Below are 25244 nucleotides of genomic sequence, written 5' to 3'. Positions count from 1 at the left end.
GAATTACATGAAGCTCAAAGAACAATTAGAAGGTTGGAGGAGAAATTGCAAAAGATGGAGGTCCAACAAACTAGACCATCTCCTTCTATCCATGATGGACATCATTCTCATAGACCATCTTCAAGAGCTTCTTCAAATGATGTTGGCCGTGAAGATGAGCATAGGAGAAGGAGACCTCCACCCCAAGTCCATGGACAAAGACATCATCACCAAGGGGAAAGAATTCACTACGGCAATGGCTTCTACCATGATGCAAAGTCCAAGCTTCCTTCGGTCAAACTACCTTGTTTTAATGGTTCTAGTGATCCAAATGTGTATTTAGATTGGGAGGCTAAGTGTGAACAAATTTTTGAGATCCATGAGATCCAAGATGAGCATAAGCTCAAGCTAGCCACCCTAGAGTTTAGTGATTATGCCATGAAATGGTGGCATTGGATTGTAAAGGACATTATCTATCACAAGGGTCCTCCCGTGGACTCTTGGAACTCTTTAAAGGATCATATGCGCGCTAGGTTTGTGCCCCCACATTTTAGGAAAGACCTCATGTTGAGACTCCAACGGTTTCAACAAGGCACGCTAAATGTGGATGAATATTATAAGGAGCTTGAGACGCTTGTGCTTAAAATTGAATTAGAAGAAAGTGAAGAAGCCATGGTTGCTAGGTTTGTGAGTGGTCTTAGGAAGGATATCCAAGACATTGTTGAGTTACAAGAGTATTCATCATTGGGCTCTTTAGTTCATCTTGCAATGAAGGTGGAAGCCCAACTTGCTAAGAAAAACTCTTTTAAAAATGCTTCCAATAATGGATACTACTCCAAGTCTTGGAGAAACAAAACTTCTTTTTCAAAACATCCTTCCAAAGATTCTTCTTTCAAACCCAAGGAATCTAAGCCATCAACATCTAGACCTAAGTCTCCCACTATAACATCTAACACTAAATGCTTTAAATGTATGGGTTATGGTCATATTGCTGCAAATTGTCCTTCAAAACGAAGTATGTACATGCATGAGGGCATTGTAGTTAGTGAGCATGATTCGGATTCTTCAAAGCATTCATTGCATTCTCATGCATCTAGTGAGGAAGAGAGTGAATGTCCACTTGAAGGGGACTTGTTAGTTGTGAGAAGACTTCTTGGACAAGTTTCACAACCTTTTGATGAAAGTCAAAGGGAAAATATTTTCCATACAAGATGTCTTATTCAAAACAACATTTGTTCCTTGATAGTGGATGGGGGTAGTTGTGCAAATGTGGCTAGTACAAGAGTAGTAGATAAGCTTGGTTTGCCTACTATCTCTCATACAAAGCCCTACAAATTACAATGGCTTAGTGAAGTAGGAGAAATAATTGTTAATAAACAAGTCCTCATCCATTTCTCCATTGGAAAATACAAAGATGAGGTATTATGTGATGTTGTGCCCATGGAAGCCACTCATGTTCTTTTAGGAAGGCCTTGGCAATTTGATAGAAAAGTTTTACATGATGGCTTTACCAACAAATTATCTTTTGAATTCCATGGTCACAAGGTTACTTTAAAATCTCTCTCTCCAAGAGAAGTCCATGAGGACCAAGTTATCATGAAGAAAAAGAGGGAGAGTGAAAAAGATAAAAAAGATAAAAAAGATAAGAGTTCTAAGCCTACACTCCTTGTGTCTAGGCGTGACATTGAAAGGGAAATAGTGGCTCATCATCCTCTTTTTTTAGCCATCCCTAGAACTCTTAGCATAGAAACACTTGTTGATAGTCCTCATTGCTTGGAAAATTTGGTAGAAGAGTTCAAAGATGTGTTTCAAGATCCTCCAAATGGACTTCCACCTTTGAGAGGGATTGAGCACCAAATTGATTTGATACCGGGCTCTTCTTTACCAAATCGTCCCGCATATAGGACCAATCCAAGTGAAACCAAGGAAATTCGCCAACAAGTTGAGGCTTTGATTGAAAAAGGGTGGGTGCAAGATAGCATGAGTCCTTGTGCTATGCCTATCATCTTAGTGCCAAAAAAGGATGGCACATGGCGAATGTGTTCGGATTGTAGGGCCATAAATAACATAACCATTAAGTATAGGCATCCCATACCTAGACTAGATGATTTGTTGGATGAATTACATGGTTCAAAAATCTTTTCAAAGATTGATCTTAAAAGCGGCTACAATCAAATCCGTATCAAACCGGGTGATGAATGGAAGACGGCTTTTAAGACCAACTTTGGTTTATATGAGTGGTTAGTTATGCCTTTTGGTTTAACTAATGCACCAAGTACCTTCATGCGCCTCATGCATCATGTTCTTAGACCTTTCATTGGTAAGTTTGTTGTGGTTTACTTTGATGACATTCTCATTTATAGCTTATCTTTGAATGACCATAGGTTGCATGTTAGGCAAGTTTTGGAAACCCTTAGGAAGGAACATTTGTATGCTAACCTTGCTAAATGTATGTTTGCTCTTGATCATATAGAATTCCTAGGGTTTGTTGTGAGTTGTAAAGGGGTCCATGTGGACAAAACCAAGGTGGTGGCCATTCAAAATTGGCCTACACCGAAATCTTTGATTGAGGTCCGAAGTTTTCATGGGCTTGCTTCTTTCTATAGAAGATTTGTCCCAAACTTTGGTACCATTGCCGCACCACTCAATGACATAGTGAAAAAGGATGTGGTCTTTCATTGGGGAGAAGCACAACAAAATGCTTTTGATACTTTGAAAGAAAAATTGACTAATGCTCCCATCTTGGCCCTTCCTAATTTCACTAAGACATTTGAGATTGAGTGTGATGCTTCAAGCATAGGTATTGGGGCTGTTCTCCTTCAAGAGGGCCACCCCATAGCCTATTTTAGTGAGAAATTGAAGGGAAGTCATCTCAACTATTCCACCTATGATAAGGAATTATATGCACTTGTTAGGGCTTTGTTTACTTGGCAACACTATCTTTTTCCCAAAGAGTTTGTGATACATAGTGGTCATGAATCTCTTAAATATTTGAAAAGCCAAAACAAACTTAACAAGAGGCATGCTAAGTGGGTGGAATTCATTGAGCAATTTCCTTATGTGATCAAACACAAGCAAGGCAAAATAAATATTGTGGCGGATGCTCTTTCTAGAAGATACACCTTGCTAAATCTTTTAACCTCTCAATATCTTGGTTTTGATCAAATTAAGGAACTTTATCATGATGACCTTGATTTTTCTCTCCTCTATCAAGAGTGTCTTAAGGGAGGACACAAAGATTTTTTTATTCAAGATGGCTTTCTTTTTAAAGGAAAACGTCTTTGTGTTCCCCAATGCTCTATTAGATTATCTCTTGTTAGAGAAGCTCATGAGGGGGGCTTAATGGGACATTTTGGGGTTGCTAAAACTTTGGATGTGTTGCATGAACATTTCTTTTGGCCTCATATGCATAAACATGTTCATAGTTTGTGTGATAAATGCATAGCTTGCCGCAAAGCTAAATCTAAAATGCATCCCCATGGTCTTTATACTCCTCTTCCTATCCCTTCAATGCCTTGGGTAGATATATCTATGGATTTCATCTTAGGCTTACCCAAGACATCAAAGGGAAAGGACTCCATTTTTGTGGTAGTGGATCGTTTTTCAAAGATGGCTCACTTTATTCCTTGCCACAAAGTGGATGATGCATGCCACATTGCAAACCTCTTCTTCCAAGAAGTGGTTCGCTTGCATGGGATTCCTAGGTCTATAGTGTCCGATAGAGATCCTAAGTTCTTGAGTCACTTTTGGAAGACCTTGTGGGGCAAGCTTGGAACTAAGCTTTTATTTTCTACCACTTGCCACCCACAAACCGATGGTCAAACCGAGGTAGTGAATAGAACTTTGGGACAACTATTGAGATGCTTTATTTCGGGGAATCCTAGAGTGTGGGAGAATTTACTACCCCATGTTGAGTTTGCATATAACCGAGTAGTAAATTCTACCACCTCCCATTCTCCTTTTGAGGTGGTCTATGGGTTTAATCCCCTAACACCTCTTGATCTTCTTCCTATTCCCCTTCTTGACGATGTCTTGTGCAAAGATGGGGATGAAAAGGCTTCTTTTGTGAAAACTTTGCATAAAGACATCAAGAAGAGAATTGAGAAGAAGGTTGGCAAGTATGCTGAACTTGCCAATAAGAGGAGAAAAGCATTGTTGTTTGATGAGGGCGATTGGGTTTGGCTTCACTTGAGGAAGGATCGTTTTCCTACTCAAAGGAAGTCCAAACTAATGCCTCGAGGGGATGGACCTTTCCAAGTCCTCAAGAGGATTAATGACAATGCTTATGAGTTAGATATGCCTGATACATTCTTAGGTAGTCATACTTTTAATATCAGCGATCTAACTCCTTTTTCTGTAGGTCTCCAGAATTCGTGGTCGAATTCTCTCCAACTCGGGGAGTATGATGGAGATCAAGCCCAAGAGAACATGGAGGCCACTCATCAAGCTCAAGAAGAGGTGGAGGCACAAATGGAGGACGCCCATGGAGGTCAAAGTCCACCTCAAAGGATTACAAGAAGCATGTTCAAAGCCTTGGGAGCTAGAGGACATTTATTTTCTCTTTTTGTAGTGTCTTTAGTTGAAGGTGCTTAGAGGGAAACCTTAGAAACCTCTTTTGTTATAGCATCTTTTAGGCTTTAGTTAGGAGCTTTAGGGGGTGTATTAGTAGATAGGTGTAGAAGTAGAATAGGGGGTGCCAAAGTGAAGGAAAGGATCACACCTTCCTTGCTTTGCAAATAGGCGCCGGTTCTAGTTTGAATTAGGAGGGAATTTTGAATTGTTTTAGCTTTCTTTTTCAGCACCTTAGGCTATAAATAGAGGTGCCTTCCTTGTAAATTTCAGATTTGATTTTATCTAAAGAAACTATACTCAAAATTGGAGTGAGCATTTGGAGAGCTTTTGAGCTTCTACTCTAGTCTTATCTTGAAGGACCATGGTTTCCTCAAGTGGCGGCTTGCACACTCATCTAGGAGCATCCATTCTTCTAGTGGCGTGATCATCCAACCATTCCTCCATCTTCATGAGCATTCTCTTCTCCTTCCTTTCTTCTTCTTCAATTTGTTCATGTAGCTTTGAGTTTTGAGTTGTTTTTGTTTCGGTTCCTTTAATTTTCCAGCACCTATTTTCTGTTTGCTTCTTAATTCTGTTCGGTACTTTTGTTTTTAATTCAATTCTGTTCGGTTTCTTCTTTTCCTTCTCCTTTGTTGATTCAATTTGACAATATTTGGTTCATCCAAATGAGTTTGGGATTTGGTACTTGTTATTGGTGAGTTCTTGATTTTAGAACCATGATCCAACTTCTAAGAAAGTGCCTCTATATTTTCCAGCTCAAGGTGATTCCTCAAAGTGTCAAGAATCTTGTTCTATGTGGCTATTGGAATCACATCAACACTTGAATAAATTTCAAGAACCAAGCTCTGATACCAATTGTTAGAATGTATGGCTTTAAACTAGAGGGGGTGAATGGTTTAAAGAGGATTTTCGCAAACTTTTTAGTCTAGAATGAAATTCCTTGTAGAAAAATTGATTTAGAATTCAGTTTGCCAAAAACACAAAGCAATTTAGCACAGCACCAGAAAAACAATCGGTTGTTTCACAAAACAATCGGTTGTTTATACCAGTTAACAAATATAAATTGAAATTAAAGAGTTTAAGGGATAGAGAGATTGCACACACAATTTATATTGGTTCACTCTTAAACCAGGAGCTACTTCCAGTCTTCCCAGAAACCACTGGGGAATCCACTAAGTAACCAAACCTAGATTACTCTCACACACCACCAAAGAAGTGACCTTGATCCCCTCAAGACACACATTTCCTTTGGCTAAGCACATACACCACCAAGAATGTTGATCTTGACAACCTCAGGAGGACACAACACTTCTCGACCTCACACACTAGAGTTTACACAAAGTACAAAAGGATTACACTTGTTACAGAATAATCTGAAATCAATACAAATGAAAATCCTATTCCACTCTATCTTGATCAAAGCAATCTCTAAGCAATATTTTGTTGAACCAAGTGGTGTTCAAGCTTTGAAGAATCCATACCCATTGAAGGATGTTGAAGCCTTGGTTGTGCTTGCTGTTGCTGTGCTGGTTTAGTCTAGTTCTGGGGTAGTTTGAGTGTTGTAATCCACCCGTTGATCGAATCTAAAGCATAGGCATTCTCAATCTTTTTGAAAGTAAAATGTTTTTCAAAACTAAGTTAAAAACAACTGATTGTTTTGTCGAAACAACCGATTGTTTATACTTAGATGTTTTGAGAAAAGATTGAAAACTATTTTTCAAATGGTTGAACTGTTAAAACCAAAACAACCGATTGATTCGAGGAAACAACCGATTGTTTGTTTTGGGACCATAACAGAAAAACTATTTTATCTTTGACTGAGCTTTAAATGATTTAACTGCTTACGCTCCAGTCATTAAATGCTTTGACCAATCTTTTAATGCAATTTAAGAGTTTGTTAAGATTTGATAACAAACTACATCTTTGAATATATTCAGAAAAACAGATTTGAGAATTAATCTTTTACAAGTTTTTTTACTAAGAGTTTTTGAGTTTTTCAAAGAGCTGAGATTGCTTAAATTTGTGATTGATCAAAGTTTGTGGAGTAGGATTCTGCTTGTATTGATTTCAGATTATCTTCTGTAACAAGTGTAATCCGTGTACTTTGTGAAACAAGTTTTCGTTTCTGTGTTTGCTGAGATTGGTTGTGTGTTCTTGAGGGGATCAAGATCATCAATCTTAGTGTTGGTGTGTTGGGCAAGAAGAGTGTGTGTCTTGAGGTGTTCAAGGTCACTTTCTTCGTTGTGGTGTAAGTGATCAAGTTGTGATTGCTTAGTGGATTTCCTCAGGGTTTCTGAGAAGACTAGATGTAGCTCTGGGTTTGGAGTGAACCAGTATAAAGATCTGTGTGAAATCTCTCTATCCCTAACTCTTTAAATTCAGTTTGTTTGTTGTTTGCTAATATAAACAACCGATTGTTTATGTGAAACAACCGATTATTTTTCTGGTGCTGCTGTTTTTTATTGCTGTTTTGGCAAACTGAATTTCTTATCAATTGTTTCTTGAGATAATTTCATTCTTGTTTTAAAATATTGCGAAAACCCTCTTTAAACAATTCACCCCCCCCCCTCTATTTTAAAGCCATCCATTCTAACATATTTAACTCTTGAAAAGCAAAATTAGTAAAAAACTCATATATGTTTTTCTATGATTAAATCTCAGTTCTAGTTTGTTACATAATCTGAACAAACTCTTTATAGCTTTCAAAGACTGGTCAAAGCATTTAAAACTGGAGTGCATTCAGTTATAAAATCATTTAAAACTCAGTCAAAGCACAAAACAGTTTTTTGTTATGGTTTCAAAACAAACAATAGGTTGAATGCTCGAATCAATCGGTTGTTTTGGTTTGACAATAAGTCAACCACCAAAAATAGTTTTCAACCTTTCTCAAAACACCTAAGTATAAAACAATCGGTTGTTTCGACAAAACAACAGGTTGTTTTTCACTTAGTTTCAAAAATACTTTCAATTCAAAAGGTTTGAGAATACTTAAGCTTTGGATTCAATCAAGAGTGGATTTACACAGAGAATCTACCCCAGATCCTATTCTAAAACACCTCAGCAACAACAAGCACATCCAGCCTTCCATCACACTCAAAGGATTTGGATTCTTCAAAGCTTGAACACACTTGATTCAACATAGAGAACCTGTGAAGAATTCAATGGTCGAAGAACTTGGGATCAACCGCTTTTTATTTGTTATTTTAATCTTTTTTATATTTTTCTGCACAACTATCTAATCCCCTTTTTATTATTATTGTTATTACTAACTTTTCATTGCTGATAGATAGATTTTGAATTTGGTTAACTGAATCACTATTGCATTCGTTGGGAGACGACTTGGGGTCATCTGGCCACAATTATACTATCATCTCTCTAGTGTTAGACAAGTCTACGCTAGAATAATATTAATTTGGCAGCAAAACGACAGCTATCAGTGATGCATGCGTAAAGGGTAAGCAAATAAGAATTTCTTTTAAAACAAAGGATGTGGTCTCTACAAATAAGGATTTAGATGTTTTGCATATGGATTTGTTTGGACCTTCTAGGACTGCTAGTTTAGCTGGAAACTTCTATGCTTTGGTAATTGTTGATGACTTCTTAAGATATACATGGACTCTGTTTCTTGCTTCTAAAAATGATGCATATAAAGCTTTTAAGAAACTGACTAAGGTTTTGTATAATGAAAATGAAAATAGCATAAAACATATTCGTAGTGATCATGGGGGAGAGTTTCAAAATGCAAAGTTTGATAGGTTTTGTGAAAAACATGGGATCATACATAGCTATCCTGCTCCAAGGACACCCCAACAAAATGGTGTAGTTGAAAGGAAGAATAGATCACTAGAGGAATTAGCTAGGACCATGTTAAATGAATCTAATCTACCTAAATATTTATAGGCATATGCAGTATACACGGCCTCTTATGTGCTTAACAGAATTTTGATTAAACCTATTCTTAAGAAAACTCCTGATGGAGATCAAGAGCAAGTAGAAGTAGAGGCTGAAGTTGAAGAGGCTCAAGAAGACATTAGCCCACCTCAAAGGCTTACAAGGAGCAAGATCAAAGAATTAGGAAGTAGTGGTAGAATGTTTTCTCTTTTTATAGTGTCTTTTGTAGAATGTTTAAATATATAGCTTTTAGGAAGGTACTTGGAGGGAAACATTAGATACCTCTTTTATAAAAGCATCTTTAGGCTTTAGTTTAGAATTTTCTAGAAGGTGACTCTTCTTGACTCACTATAGGCGTTAATAGTGAGTGAAAGAGGACCTTTGGTTAGCTTGTAGTGCAAGCTTTGTAGTCTTATGACCGGCCCTTGCTCCTATAAAAGGAGGGCTTAGGTCCTTCAAATAATAGAATTGATTTTTGAAGTAACAAAACTCTCCCAAATTGGTGATTGAGTGGTGTGAGAACTTGCCTTCTCCTCTTCCTAGTCTCATCTTGAGTGCCTTTGTTCCTCAAGTGGCGGCAATTCACACTTATCTTGGAGCATTCACACTTCAAGTGGCGTGTTCATCAACCAAGAACGAAAACCACAAAAGTCTTCTCTCTTCTCCATCTATTTCTTCCATTTCCATGTCCATTTGAATTCCATAAACATGTTTTAGGACTTGTCTTGCAATTCTAATCGGTGTTTTAGTTTCTTTGGTGGTTTTGTTCGGTTCATCTTCTTCTTTGCTGAATATAATCGGTTCATCTTCCTTTTCTAAGATTTTATTCGGTTCATTTCATTTCTAAAGCTTTTTAATCGGTTCATTTGAGTTCTTAAGCATTCCAATCAATTCAATTGGCAAGAAATGGACTTCCATATGAGTTTTGGCTTGGTTACTTAAGTTTTGGTGAGTTCTTGAATGATAGAACATTGATCCAATTCTATAAAAGTGCCTAATCATATTCCAGCTCAAGTTGATTCCATAAAATGTCAAAGAATCATCTATAACTTGCTATTGGAATCATATCAACTCCCTATGAATTTTATAAAGGTAGGAAGCCTAGCATCAGTCATCTTATGGTCTTTGGTTGCAAATGTTTTATTCTGAATAATGGAAAAGATAATCTGGGCAAATTTGATCCCAAATCCGATGAAAGGAATACATATTGGCTATGCTATAAATGGAGATGCTTATAGGGTGTATAACAAAAGATTGCTTACTGTAGAAGAATCTATGCATGTGGTGTTTGATGAATCTGATTGTATTGTGCCTAAATCTGTTCTGGATGAACCTGATATAGATGATTTAAGAACCATTCTTCAAAAGAATCAATCCAGTGATCTTGATGCAGCTAATCCAAGTGTTGTCAAAGAATCTATTGTGAATGCAGGATTGCCTAAAGAGTGGAAAACTCCCAGGGATTTCACACTTGACAATGTGATTGGGAAAATTGAGAAATGAGTCTCAACAAGGAATTCTCTTAACAACTTCTGCAAGACAATGGCCTTTGTTTCACAAGTTGAGCCTAAAAATCATGAAGAAGCTCTACAACATAGCAACTGGATAACAACAATGCAGGAATAACTGAACCTGTTTGAATACAATGAAGTATGGTCTTCAGTTCAAGAACACATGAGATGAATATCATAGGAACCAAATGGGTGTACATGAACAAGATGGATGGACATGGGGCTATCACCAGAAATAAAGCAAGGTTGGTTGCTAAAGGCTACAACCAAGAAGAGGGAATAGATTTTGGTGAAACCTATGCACCAGTAGCACGTCTTGAAGCAATCAGATAACTCTTAGAATTTTCTAGCATAAAAGGATTTAGGTTATTCCAAATGGATGTTAAGAGTGCATTCTTGAATGGTTATATTAATGAAGAAGTGTTTGTATCTCAGCCTCCAGGGTTCGAAGACTACAAAAATCCAGAGCATGTGTACAAGCTCAAGAAGGCACTGTATGGATTAATGCAGGCACCTAGACAATGGTATGAGAGGCTAAGTGAGTTTATGCTTTCTCATGGTTATGATCGTGGCACCTCTGATAAAACCTTGTTCATAAATAAGAAAAGAGAAGACATTATATTTGTGCAAGTCTATGTGGATGATATCATCTTCGGATCCAAAAAAAAAGAAATGTGTGAAACTTTTGTAGATGCAATGAAAAGTGAATTTGAAATGTCAATGTTAGGAGAAATGAAATTTTTTCCTTGGATTGCAAGTGAAACAGCTTAAGAATGGAATCTTCATAAATAAGCAAAGTACTGCAAGGAGTTTCTTAGGAAGTTTGATATGGATCAATGCAAAGCTATCAACACTCCTATTTCAACAAGCTGCCAACTGGACCAGGATTGTGTAGGAAAATCAGTGGATCAATCAAAATACAGGGGTTTAATTGGTTCTTTGTTATACTTAACAGCTAGCAGGCCTGACATTATGTTTGTTGTATGCTTATGTGCTAGATATCAATCTGATCCAAGGGAATCACATTACAATGCAACTAAGAGGATTCTAAAATACTTAGAAGGGACTAAAGATGTTGGACTATGGTATCCAAACAATGTTTCTTTAAACTTGACAGCTTTTTCAGATTCTGATTTTGCAGGTTGCAAGGTTGATAGGAAGAGCACAAGTGGGACTTGTCACATGCTTGGGTCAACTCTAATCTCTTGGCATTGCAAGAAACAAGCCTGTGTTGCTTTCTCTACAATAGAGGCAGAATACATAGCAGTTGGAAGTTGTTGTGCTCAAACACTCTGGCTAAGGCAACAACTAAGTGACTTTGGAATTCTTTTGAATAAGATACCTATCAACTGTGATAATACTAGTGTTATAAATCTGTCTCAGAATCCTGTTATGCATTCAAGAACTAAACATATTGAAATTAGACATCATTTCCTAAGAGAGCATATAGCTAACGGAACTTGTGATATTAAATTCATTGGTACTGAATCTCAATTGGCTGATTTCTTTACTAAACCTCTTGCTAAAGATAAGTTTTACTTTCTTCTAAATGAATTGGGTATCATTAGCTTAAATTGATCACTGCAGTAAAAATTTCAATATGTTATCTTATGTTTTAACGTGTTCTTTTTCTGTTTCAGAATTACAATTGTGACTAGGAAAGAGAAACAATCACTTTTCTCTCTCCTTGACCATTGACTGCTTTTATGGTTATTGACTAGCAGGTTTATGACATTCATGTGTGGATATCCTAACTAATTTGATATCTTGATTGTGCAACAGATTTGATTTGCTAAGCTGAAATATGTTTCCAATATATTCTTGCATCATTCAAAATTGCACCTGCTGTACTAAATAAAGAATCAAATTTGTACTGCATCTGGTTTCATTGATTTAGTTTTCAAAACCCGTGATCCTTGAAATCTGACTTGAGCTCTATATAAATTTGGCTTATATCAATTGCATTTCACAGTTTCTCATCTTTGCTATAAGCTGTCCAGGTTCAAAACTGATACTCTATGAGTGTTGTTTCTGTTATTATTGATCATATAAATTGCATACTAACTTTCTTTTTAGCTGGAACTGTCCATTGGTGAATAGGTACATGTAACAATAGACTAAGCAATGGCATCCTCTTCACTCAGAAAGAAGAAGTCCAAAGAGCAACCTAACAGCAACCAAGGTATTCTGGAAAATTGGTTTGCTGGAGATTCTAAAGCTATGACAAGGTTCATACATGAGACAAGCAGGAAGCAAATCAATGTACCTAAGGTGCTGGAATTCTCATGGCGAGAGATGAAAATTTGACAGAAGCAAAAACTCTGCTCAAGCATAGAAAAACTGAAAAGTTTTCTGGAAATGACTGGAAATGTTTATCCAGACCTAGTGAAGGTGTTCTATAGCAACCTTGAACAAGATGGCAAGAGTCTTGTCTCCTATGTGAAAGGTGTAAAGTTGAAAGTCACTAGAGAAATCTGGAACAATGTTGGTGGAATCAAATACTCAGGGCTGAAAGTGAGCAAAGGGAACACTGCTGGAATTCAAGGGTTCAACAAGATGCAGTTCTATAGAAGTTGTGTGAGGAATCCTACTGAACCAGTGGTTAGGTTTCATGCAGGTAATCTTACTTTAATTCCAAGACTCTTAGCTCACATCATTACTTGGCAACTCACTCCTAGAGGAAGCAATCATGATGTTCTTCATGAGGAAGATTTGATACTGCTTTATTGCATAATGAATCAGCTCAAGGTAAATTGGGTGAGTACTATGGTGGAACACATGCTCAAATCCACAAGGCTCCCTGATTCTATCAAAGAAATGAAAGAAATGATACTATCAAAGCAACAAGTGAGATAGACAATTCTACTCTCATGAAAATGGGATTTCATAAGGAGGAAGATGGTTGGATTTTCAGAAGGAATACTGCCCATAGACCTGAGCATGAAGCCTTTAACCATGGAGATGGAGAATAAGAGAATGTTGGAATGCATAGGGAAGATGAAACTGTGCAAGCTGCAGAAGCATCATTCTATAGGATGCATCATTCATCATCACACAGGGTGGAATCACTAGCTCAACCATTTGTGCAACCCATAGACGAATCACCAATCCACTCCTTCATGAATGAAGATGTTGCTGCCACAAATTACAATGCACTGGTTGCATACCAAGCACCTGAATATAGAGGTGAACCCCTGGTGAACCCCTATCAATGTTCGATAGACAGGTTCTGCACAGGCTAGACACACTCACAGATGATCAAAAGACATATTTCGAAATGACTCAAGCTAGGTTTCAACACTTAGACTATCAGATTGAAGGGGTCCAGAAGCAGCTAGCTAAGCTTTACTATAAGCACATGTGATTCTTTCCAAATCTTTTTCTTTTATGTCTTGTTGAACAATTTGGTTTCTAATTTTCTGTACTAGTTATATTTCTAAAACTATCATGTATGGCTATGCTGTATTTCTTTTAGCCCATGCTCCCATTTTGTTTGATGAATCCAAAGGGGGAGAAAAATAGCTTGATAAAGGTTATGATAGTTGAAGAATAGCTCATGTATGTTGCTAATGTGGTTCAAGCATTAAACCTTCAAGGAGGTATAACAATACTCAAATCTGTTATGTTTTGTTTTACATCTAACAGTTTTCTGTGCATATACTGGAACCTAGTGCAGTGCAGGTATTGATCATGACTTTCCTTCAAAGCTATGCAAAGCAAAGGGAATTTGTCTCCATCAAACAGAGGAAAATTGTTGAAGATGGATGTGTTGAAGATGGATGAAGCTCATCTCCACCTAGTTTTAGTGTGTTTGATGTAGATGTTAGCTAGGTTGATTTGTAGGTTGCTATATGTCTTAGATGATCTCATTCTTTAGGGTTGTGTGTAATTCAAGGTTGCCTTTTGCTGCATGACCCATCCTAGTTACCAAATCAAGGTAGTAAGGTCAAGCTCATGATGTGGTTAAACGGTTTTGGAAAAGCTTTTGAAAGTTTTCTTAAATGGTTTGATTCAGTACAAAAATAAATCTGTTTTATGAAAAAGCAATCGGTTTATTTCTTCTCTGTTAAAGGCTTTTCGAAATTCTGTTAGGGCACCAAAGGTACAACTCAGTCTGTTGTTTCAGTTAAGCTGAGCTGGCAGCTTTATCATCTTTTAACCTGTTGTTTTTCAAAATCAATTTGTTGTTTTGCTAACTGGTCTATAACTGTTTTTTTAAAGTGGTTAGAAACTGTTCTCTATAAAAGAAAATGTCATTCTCACGTAAAGGGATGCTGAACAATCACAGTTTTAACAGAGATACAACATTCTGTGGGTGAAAAAGTGAATTGAAAAGGTTTTGCAAAGGTTTTTAAAAAGTGAAATACATGTGAGCTTGTTCTTGAAGAACCTTGTGCTAGATGAAGGTGTTGGTACTGTCTTGGAGCAAATAGAACAACTGGTTTATGTTCTTGCAACTTTGTTTCAGGTGTAATCTTTTCCTTATTCATTCTTGTATTGGTTTTGAGCGTTAGTCACTCTAGATAGGGTTTCTTGGAGTGCAAGGTATGTTGGAATAGTGTTTTTCAGCCTTGATAGTTGAGGTTCTTGAAGGGTTCAAGAACTGCTGTGTGTTTGTAATTGATTGTATCAGTTTTTTAGTGGATTACACCTTGGAGTGAGGTGAACTAGACGTAGCTCTTGATGAGTGAACCAGTATAAAAATTCTTGTGTGGTTCTTCTCTCATCTCTGCACTTAATTCTGTAATTTCACATAATCTGTCAAGAAAGGAATCTGTTATATTGAAACTAAATCTGTTAATTCTGGACCTGGTTAAGATCTGCTGTTATAACTTGTTAATCAACCCTTCAATCATAAATCAAGTTGTTGTGTGAATCTGTAATAAGATAAGAAGGGTAAACTGGTTCCTTTAACTAAACTGTGACATTTGGTTCATTACTCTAGATGGCTTATGTTAAGTAAAAATTGATTAATTTTGTACCTTAAACTGCAACTTTATAAACAGTGTAGGTTAATCAATTTGGTTCTGGTATTGCTGCTGGTTGATCTAAACTGTGCTGATTTTGTTATAATTGTGTCAGATTCATCTGTAAAAACAATTTGTTCCTTTTAATATCAATATGTTCTTTTCACCTCTGTTACATGGTAAATTAGATTGTTTGCGAAAATTTGATAAGCTCAATTCACCCCTCCCCTCTTGATCTTAGACACTGCTTTTCCTCTCTATCTAGTCTTAGTGTGTGTTTGATGTAGAAAATAGCTAGTTTGCTTTGAAGTTTGTAATGTGATGGAGATCAAGCTCAAGTGGACATGGAGGCCAATCAACAAGATCAAGAAGAGGTAGAGGCGCAAATGGAGGACGCCCATGGAGGTCAAAGCCCACCTCAAAGGCTTACAAGAAGCATGTTCAAAGCTTTAGGAGCTAGGGGACAATTATTTTCTCGTTTTGTAATTTCTTCGGTTGAAGGTGCTTAGAGGGAAACATTAGAAACCTCTATTGTTATAGCATCTTTTAGGCTTTAGTTAGGAGCTTTAGGAGGGGGGTGCGTTAGTAGATAGGTGTAGGAGTAGAATAGGAGGTGCCAAAGTGAAGGAAGAGGTCACACCTTCCTCATGCATTGTTTTTGGCGCCGATTCTAGAAGCTTTCTAGGAGGGAGTTTTTGAATTTGTGTAGCTTGCATTTCAGCACCTTAGGCTATAAATAGAGGTGCTCCCTTTGTAAAATTCAGATTGGAATTTAGAGTAAAGAAACTATACTCAAATTTTGAGTGAGCATTGGAGAGCTTTTGAGCCTTCTTCTCTAGTCTTATCTTGATGGATCCATGGTGTCCTCAAGTGGCGGCAACACACTAATCTTGGAGCAGCCATACTCCAAGTGGCGCGATCAATCACCTTCTCTTCCATCTCCATAAGTGTTCTCTTCTCTAGCTTTGTGCCTTATTCTTTTTCATGTCTAGTATGATTGTTCTTGCCTTTTTTGGTTCGGTCATTTCCATTTTCCAGCAAGCTTTTCTTCCTTTGTTTGATTTGGTTCGGTGTGTTTAATTTCCAGCACTTCTAATTCAGTTTGCTTATCTTTTGTTCCATTCTTTTCGGTTCAATTTGATTAAATTGGAACTTCCATATGAGTTTTGGATTTGGTGCTAGTTTTGGTGAGTTCTTGACTTAGAACATTGATCCAATTCTAAGAAAAGTGCCTAACTATTGTCCAACTCAAGTTGATTCCTAAGAAGATCAAGAATCTTTCTCTTCTATGCTATTGGAATCACATCATGTGGTATCAAGAGTTTAGGTGTGTTCTTGTTTAATTGTTGAGTTGTGTAGCACTTTATTTCAAGAGCTCTTTAATTTCTTGCAATTTAAGGTTCTGTTTTAGGCTTTATTTTGAGTTTCCTTGCTGTTTTTCTTTGTTACACCAAGTGTTTGTGAAAAGGTTTATGGCACTCGCTCTTCATATGAGTTTGGCTGCTTTTTGGAACGGCATTCTACTTCCATAAGCTGACCTTAAGCTTCCTTTCACTTCTTGTTATATCTTGTGATATGTCTTTTAATTTTGTAATCATGTCAAGATTTGTCTTAGTCATGTTATCCCATAATTGTCATTACTTCTAGTAGTACTTTTATTGCTTTCTATTGTTTCTTGCTTTAGTGTCATTGTACCGCCCTGGTAGTCGGAAGTGATGACGTGGCATCCCGCTACAGTATAGGTGTGTTGGCAAGGCGCCAGGTTAGCAAAAGGGAAGTAAGTCGGGGGGGCTCGTGAAGTCGCCAGTTATTAAGTTGGCGTGTTCCGATCTCCAGCATACCAAGATAGGCGATCACCGGGTTAAAGATGAAGTCGCCAGATGTAATTCAGGCGACCAAGCGATTGGAGATCGCCAGAGAAAGCACATCGCCGAAGATGAAGGAGAAGCAGATTATGAAGGCGGCCGACGAGACCACAGGGAAGGTGTATGAAGGCTCCCTAACTCGCCAGTTCCAGTAGAGATCGCACTCCCAAGTTGGCTATGTACTGGGCAGTACCATGCATAGGTAACTTAGTAAAACCAGAGTAGAAGCAGCGCCCAAGTCAAGGAGTCTCCAGATGATGGCACGTGTACAGTTGGATACGAGCCACGTGTCCAAGTCTGTAACTGCCAGGAGAGAGAAAGTAACCAGGTATATAAGAGTTCTCAACGAACTTTCTAAGGTACGCGCGTTCAGATTATACTCTTTACGCTTGCGAGTTATAAAGCTGACTGTGAGAGAGGATTTGCACGGTTCTTGTTCTCTTAGTATTTGGTGATTCAGTCACTGACTTGGGCGTTGGAGTGCGATCGGCCGCAGCGGCGCCGCTCTGTTTCTTTGCAGGTTCTTGAGGTGGATCTCGAAGAGGAACGGAGGTGTGAAGCGGTGCACACGTCGATCCTTTGACGAGGCAGTTTCCAGCGTTCTGGTCAACAGGCAGGATCATCAGGCGCCCACCGTGGGGCCGTGTAAAACTTGCTCCCATCCACAGCAGGAGTTCTTGGAGGTTTTCGAAGTTTTCTGCGTGGTTGTGTGCTGGTGCAACCATCGTTCGCTGTTTGCTTGAAATTTGTTCGGTGAATTCGCGTCTTACACCGTTCGTTTGGGTTTTCGATCGGTGAAGTGAGGTTTTCCTGCTGTTTTCGTGCGATTTGTTCGGTGGAGTTGAGTTCTTTCGTCCGTTCGGTTGTCCGCGGGAAGAGCAGTGGTCGCTGGTGAAGTTACAAGTTTCTTTGAAGGTTTACGGTGTTCTTGAGTTTTTCTCCCGGAGTTTCGCACAGTTTTTCCGATTGATCGCTGACTCAATCGTCGCTGAAGTAAGTGTTGTCCGCTGCATTCTGTGATTCGCTGAGTTTCATGAGAAAAATGAGAAGCAATCGCTCAAGTCCAGTTGCGCCCGTCGCTGCCGAAGGCGCCGCTGCCATGACCATGGCACAGATGGCAGAGATGATGCGTTCGTTGCAGGCAACTGTGGAAGCCTCACGCATAGAGCAGGCGAGAATGCATGAGGACCCGGTCGCCTCTCGCGCCAGGAATGAGGAGCTCAGCAAGGTAACTGAGGAGCTGCGTCAAGCTCTTCAGGAGCAGCAAGGGCGTTCTTCTGCTGAAGAGGTGGCGCCGTCATCGCCACCTCGCGTTTTCCCTATGCCTTTTGTTCAGGCGATTACTGACACGCCCATTCCTACGAGCGTGGTCCCTGTCAAGGCTGTCTTTACCGGCGTGGAGGATCCAGAGGCCCATCTGACCACGTTCCATACGCAGATGATGCTGTCGGGAGGGTCAGACGCCGTGTATTGCAAGATGTTTGTAAGCACGCTCCAGAGAACGGCGTTGGAGTGGTTTGTGAGCCTACCTAACGGTCACATAACCAGTTTTCAGCAGTTTTCGAAGGTTTTCGTCGAGCAATACATCGTGAACAAGGCACCGCCTAGGGTGTCTTATGATTTGTTTGATATAAGGCAGTACCAGGGAGAGTCCCTCAGAGACTACCTGAATCGCTTTGGAGCGCAGATGGTCAGATCGCCGGCCAAAGATGAAGAAATGCTGGTCTATGCATTCAAGAAGGGCGTGCTGCCGGGACCATTCTGCGAGGCCTTGATCAGGGCTCACCCTGCGACGTTTGCTGAGGTCAGGCGACTTGCGGTGGCTCACATCGCCGACGAAAGTGAGGTCGCTGAGAAGAGAGGGAGCGTGGCGGCGGCCAGGAAGGACCAGAGGGCTCGCCATCCTTACGATAGGAGAAACAAGGGGAGGGGCCAGGGACGCCAACAACCAGCACGCCGGGAATACAATCGCCCGCCTAAGCACAAGTTTGTTATGGGATTAGCGGACCTGATCGCCATTCCCAACATATCAGCCAGGTTGAAATGAGAAGGTGGGCGACAAGGTGTTGGGACCAAAGCCAGACGCCTGGTGCGAGTTTCACCAGGGCTTTGGCCACACTTTGGACTCGTGTTTGTCCTTAGGGTATCAGCTCGATGATCTGGTTAAGAGCGGATTCCTAAATGACTATCTGCTGGATAGGAGGACGGGGGGAGCGTCGAGTTCCCAGCCAGCAGGTGGAGAAGCCCAGCAACACGAAATGCCTATCCACGGGGAAATCCACACCATCGCAGGAGGCTTCTCAGGTGGTGGATGCACCGCATCGCAGAGGAAGAAGTACGCGCGGTCGGTGATGACAGTGGATATGTTTGAAGATCATTCGCCGGAAGTGGACATTACGTTCACCAAGCAGGATCTTCGGGACGTTGTGCCCCATGACAACGATCCCATAGTCATTTCGTTGGTTACGGCGGGAAGGAAGGTCCACCGGGTTCTGGTGGACCAGGGAAGTTCGGCAGATGTGATGTTCTGGTCGACTTTCACGCAGCTGGAGTTACCCCTTGACCAGCTAAGGCCCTATGGAGGGTGCCTATATGGGTTCGCTGGTGACCAGGTGGAGGTCAGGGGATATATTGAGCTGAGAACCACGTTTACAGATGAGGCTGGTTCGAGGACGGAGAAAATCAAGTACCTCATCGTAAACGCTCCTTCAGCATATAACATCCTGTTGGGAAGGCCCACGCTTAACAGGATAGGCGCCATTCCGTCGACTCGGCACATGAAGGTAAAGTTGTCGTCCATGGAGGGGGTGGTGATCACGATCAAGTCTGATCAGAAAGAAGCAAAAAAGTGCTATGAGAATAGCCTGAAAAACAAGAGATCAGTGAGTTATGTAACAACCACCCCACCTCCCGGTGTGAAGCCTAGATCGACGGTAGCGGACGAGACCGCCGAAAGGGACGTGGAGATGGTGGACGCTGAGCTAGTGGAGGGAGACGCTGGTCTGGAGGAGGAAGAGGCGCGGAATCGCCCTGAGGAAGCGAGAGAACAGGGAATCGCCAGGGCGGTGATCGCCCGAGAATCCAGGCCAAAACCTGTCGAGCAGTGGCTCGAGAAAGAGATCGGGGGAAAAATCTTCAAGCTGGGAAGATCTCTGGAGGTTGAGCTCCAGGACCAGATCGCCAAGGTGATTGAGCGGCATCTGGACGCGTTTGCATGGTCCGCTTTGGACATGCCCGGGATTGATCCCGACTTCCTGTGCCATCATCTGGCGATGGACAACTTGGTGAGGCCGGTGCGACAAAGAAGAAGAAAGTTTAACGAGGAGAGGAGGCAGGCGATTAGAGATGAAACTCAGAAGCTCCTTGCTACAGGCCACATCAGGGAAGTCCAGTACCCTGAATGGCTGGTGAATGTCGTGCTGGTGAAGAAGAGTAACGGGAAATGGCACATGTGCTCCTGAGTTTCATATTATCTTCTGTAATAAGTGTAATCCTTGTACTTTGTTGAACAAGTTTCGTTTGTGTTTTGCTGAGATTTGTTGTGTGTTCTTGAGGGGATCAAGATCAGCAATCTTAGTGTTGGTGTGTTGGCCAAGAGAAGTGTGTGTCTTGAGGGGATCAAGGTCACTTTCTTGTTTGTGGTGTAAGTGATCAAAGTGTGATTGCTTAGTGGATTTCCTCAGAGGTTTCCAAGAAGACTGGATGTAGCTATGGGTTTAGAGTGAACCAGTATAAACATTTGTGTACATTTTCTCTATTCCTAACTCTTTAATTTTAGTTTTGATATTTGTTTACTAGTATAAACAATCGATTGTTTTTGCGAAACAACCGATTGTTTTGCTGGTGTAGTGCTTTAAGCTTTGTGTTTTGAAAATCTGATTTCTAAATCAAGGTATTCTCGAAGTAATTTCATTCCAGGCTTAAAAGATTGCGAAAACTCTCTTTAAACAATTCACCCCCCCCTCTAGTTTAAAGCCATATATTCTAACAATTGGAATCAAGAGCTTGGTTCTTGAAAATTATTCAAGTTGATCCAAAATAATTTTTTTCTATGGCTGGAAAACTATCTTTTGAGGAAGGTGCTTCAATCTACAAACCACCTTTATTCTGTGGATTGAATTACAAATACTGGAAAGCCCGAATGAAAATCTTTGTGGAATCTATTGACCAAGGATTTTGGGATTCAATTGAGAATGGTCCTTACATTCCAAAGTTTAAAAAGAATGGTTCTTTCATTGCAAAACCTTGGTCTCAATGGACCAGTGATGAATGTAAGATGGCCAAGCTTGATTGTACTGCTCAAAACATAATAGCTTCTGCACTAGATACTAATGAGTTTTTCAGGATATCAAAATGCAAAACTGCTAAAGATATGTGGGACACACTCAAGGCTGCTCATGGAAACAATGAACCAAAGGAGGCAATGTCAAAGAATCAAGCAAGAAGAAAAAGAAGGCAAAATAAGAAGAGCCTCAACCTTTGCTTCATGGCCAGAAAGGAAGATGACTAAAGTAGTGTAAGTTCATCAAACTCCTAAAACTCTGAAAATTATGGTCAATTGCTTCAAGCCTTTCAAGAAACACATGAAGAAGCCAACCGATTAGCTCTCCTGAACAATCGGTTAAAGGAAAAGAATAGCTGGCTTGAAAACAGAGTAAAGACACTGGAAGAGGAATTAGAAAATTCAAAAACAGATTTTGAAAACCTTGAAATCATATACAAAAACTCCTCTTGTAAGTGTGATGATGGCATTTCATGTGTTCTTCTTGAATCAAAGTAGTGAAAGTGATGCGGAAGCAATGGGTGAGTGAAACAAAGCCCTCCCAGGAGTTATGTTGGCTTTGAAGGTGCATGATGAGTATGGTTTTGAGAGGTTTGGCCAGCTCAAGGGAGAAAGATGAAGGGATTGAAGTTTATAGCCTAGATTTCTAGGAGAAGTAAAGCTAGTGCACAAAATGGGCAGCATAACAATACTCAATTAAACTTGAAAATACAAGGTGTAGGCTCCTCCTTTTATAGGCTAAGGAGGACCATAATGCAACCCTAATGCTAGCCAAATGAAATGTAAATGTGAAGCACATGGGTGCACATGGCACATGGGTGCACAAATGAGCACATGGGGAGGGGTGTGTCTAGTTTTTATGCTCACCCCCTCCATGGGCTTTCTAGACCGGCCTTGGTAAATTTAGAGGTTTTTTAGAAACTCTAAGTTTACCTAGGTTGGTGTTTTAGGTGCCAAAATTAATTCTAAGAAAATTACAAATAAAGTTCCTATGCTAATTTTGACAAGAAATTAAAGTCTACTCTACACTAGAGTTTATGGCATTTGAACATGTAAAAGAACGTCTTCTTGGATCCTCTTGGCCATAACTCTATGGTTGGCCCAAATCTACCCTTTGGTGGGCTTGCATGTGGGCTTGTGCTTGGGCCTCTTCCATCATGTGATACTCTAGTTTGTGAAAATTGCAAAAATCTTGAAAAGAAGGTCCACTATCTTGTTAAAATTGTGGATAAGCTTTCTAAAGGCCAATCCAACATTGAGAGTGTTCTAGCATCTCAAAACTGTGTTTTTGGAAAAGCTGGATTGGGTTTTAATCCACAATACAAATAAGATAGATTTTGAAAATCATTTTCGAAAATGCCAGAAAAACAACCGATTGGACCATCGAAACAACCGATTGTTACATGCTTCTATTGCATGAAAAGAGGCCATTCTATGAGGTTCTGTAAAATCAGAAAATATGTTGTTCCTAAAGGTCTTATGAAGTGGGTTCCTAAGGGTAATAAAGCTTTAATTGATGAGTGTAAACCAAATGGACCCACATTCATAAGGGGGCCAAATCTTTGTACTTGAAATTTTTTTTGTAGGGAATCTTGGAGGAGACCAAACAACTGTGGTACTTGGATAGTGGATGCTCCAAGCACATGACAGGGGACAAACCAAAGTTCCTGAGCATCTCCTTTAAGCAAGAGGGTCATGTCACCTGTGGGGACAACAACAAAAGAAGGATTCTTGGGAGAGGATCCATAGGAGACAAAGACATCTTGGTCATCCATGATGTGCTTTATGTAGAAGGCCTAAAGCATAATCTGCTGAGCATTAGCCAACTATGTGACAAGGGATATCAAGTGATGTTCAAGTCAAACACATGTGAAATCTGTCTACCCAACACCAAAGAGGTAATGTTGGTAGGTAAGAGAGTTAATAATGTGTATCTTCTAGATATTTCTTCACCATGTTTAATTGGATGTCTTCTATCCAAGCAAGATAAATCTTGACTTTGGCATAGAAGAATTGCTCATATTCACATGAATCACTTGAACAAGCTAATTTCAAGGGATCTTGTGTTTGGGCTGCCAAAACTCAAGTTTGAGAGGGATCACATTTGTGAAGCATGCCAAAAAGGGAAATAAGTGAAAAGTTCCTTCAAAATTAAAAATGTTGTTTCATCTTTGAAACCTCTTGAACTTCTTCACATGGATCTCTTTGGACCCTCAAAACTATGAGTCTTGGTGGAAATTATTATGCTCTTGTTATTGTTGATGACTATTCTAGGTACACTTGGACTCTTTTCTTGGAATCAAAGAGTGATGCCTTTTCTGCATTCAAGAAGCTAGCAAGAAGGTTGCAAAATATAAAGAACAGCAACATAGGCTCTATTAGAAGTGATCATGGAGGAGAATTTCAAAATGAGAAGTTCAACAAATTCTGTGAGAATATGGGAATTCTGCACAACTTCTCTGCTCCAAGAATACCACAGCATAATGGAGTGGTAGAGAGGAAGAACAGGTCTCTTGAAGAGCTAGCAAGGACAATTCTTAGTGAATCATCTCTTCCTAAGTACTTTTGGGCAGATGTAGTGAGCACCTCATGTTATGTGATGAATAAGGTGCTTATTAGGCCCATTTTGAAGAAAACTCCATATGAACTCTTCAATGGAAGGAAGCCTAACATCAACCATCTCAGAGTTTTTAGCTGCAGTTGTTTCGTTCTCAACAATGGAAAGGAAAACTTGGGAAAGTTTGATGAGAAAGCGAATCTTGGCGTCTTCATAGGGTATTCTCTCACAAGTCATGCATATAGAGTCTACAACAAGAGATTGATGACTGTAGAAGAATCAGTTCACGTTGTCTTTGATGAGGTAGATCGCAGAATCAATCTAATCTCAAAGACCAGTGCTGAAGAAGATGAACAGAGCATCAGTTTGGAGAAGCTGGAAATCTGTGCAGAAAAATAATCGGTTGATTCGCAGAAAAACAACCGGTTGATTCGCAGAAAAACAACCGGTTGATTCGCAGAAACAACCGATTGAAATTCTGCAATAGAGTGAGCTGCCTAAGGAGTGGAGGATTCCTAGAGATCTGTCAGTGGATAACATCATAGGGCAGATAAAGTAAGGTGTCTCCACACGTAGCTCCATCTCCAACTTCTACAGGCACACAACTTTTGTCTCTCAAATTGAACCAAAGTCAATTGAGGAAGCTCTCAAGGATGAGAAGTGGGTTGAAGCTATGCATGAAGAGTTGAATCAGTTTGCAAGGAATGAGGTATGGTTTCTTGTCCCTAAAACTGATGAAATGAATATTATTGGTTTGAAATGGGTTTTCAGGAACAAGCTAGATGAAGATGGTGTGATCACAAGGAACAAAGCAAGGCTAGTTGCCAAGGGCTACAATCAAGAGGAGGGCATAGATTGGAGGCTGTGAGGTTGCTGCTGGCTTTTGCTTGTATGAGTGGTTTCAAACTCTTCCAAATGGATGTCAAGAGTGTCTTCTTGAATGGCTACATCAATGAGGAAGTTTATGTAGATCAACCACCGGGCTTTGAAGATCATAAGTATCCCCCAACCATGTCTTAGAGTTGAAGAAAGCTTTGTATGGACTGAAGCAAGCTCCAAGACAGTGGTATGAGAGGCTTAGCAATTTTCTGCTATCTCATGGTTATGAAAGGGGAATGGTAGACAAGACTCTCTTCATCAAAAAGTCAAATGCAGAAATAATTCTTGTGCAAATCTATGTAGATGACATCATCTTTGTGCTACACAAGATAGTTTGTGTGAAGAGTTTGTGGTTGCAATGAAAGGTGAGTTTGAAATGTCTATGATGGATAACTATCTTTCTTTCTTGGATTGCAGGTTAAGCAAACAAAGGGTGGAATCTTTCTATGTCAATCAAAGTATAGCAAAGAGATTCTCAAGAAATTTGAAATTGAGAGTTGCAAAGAAGCAAGCACTCCAATGTCATCAAGTTGTTACATGGATGCTGATGCTGCTGGAAAGAGTGTAGATCAAACAAAATACAGAGGATTGATTGGCTCTTTGCTTTATCTAACAGCTAGTAGGTCGGACATCATGTTTGCGGTTGTCTATTGCAAGATATCAAACAAATCCTAAAGAGTCACACTTCAAAGCTGCAAAAAGGATTCTGACTCTCCAATTCATTTAATTTGTTATTCAGAT

General features: G+C 39.7%; 2 protein-coding genes across 2 annotated transcripts in view; both read left to right on the top strand.

The window, feature by feature from the left end:
• Positions 1-25244, top strand: part of LOC137810573 (receptor-like serine/threonine-protein kinase ALE2) — an 81342-nt gene that overhangs the window by 3647 nt on the left and 52451 nt on the right. The window lies entirely within an intron of this gene.
• Positions 10782-11531, top strand: LOC137808998 (secreted RxLR effector protein 161-like). Its single transcript, XM_068610141.1, has one exon. The coding sequence runs from the start codon at positions 10782-10784 to the stop codon at positions 11529-11531; it is 750 nt and encodes a 249-aa protein (XP_068466242.1).

This window comes from Phaseolus vulgaris, chromosome 2 (assembly GCF_000499845.2).
Source record: "Phaseolus vulgaris cultivar G19833 chromosome 2, P. vulgaris v2.0, whole genome shotgun sequence".
Lineage (NCBI taxonomy): Eukaryota > Viridiplantae > Streptophyta > Magnoliopsida > Fabales > Fabaceae > Phaseolus > Phaseolus vulgaris.
This window is presented reverse-complemented; position numbering and strand designations above follow the sequence as displayed.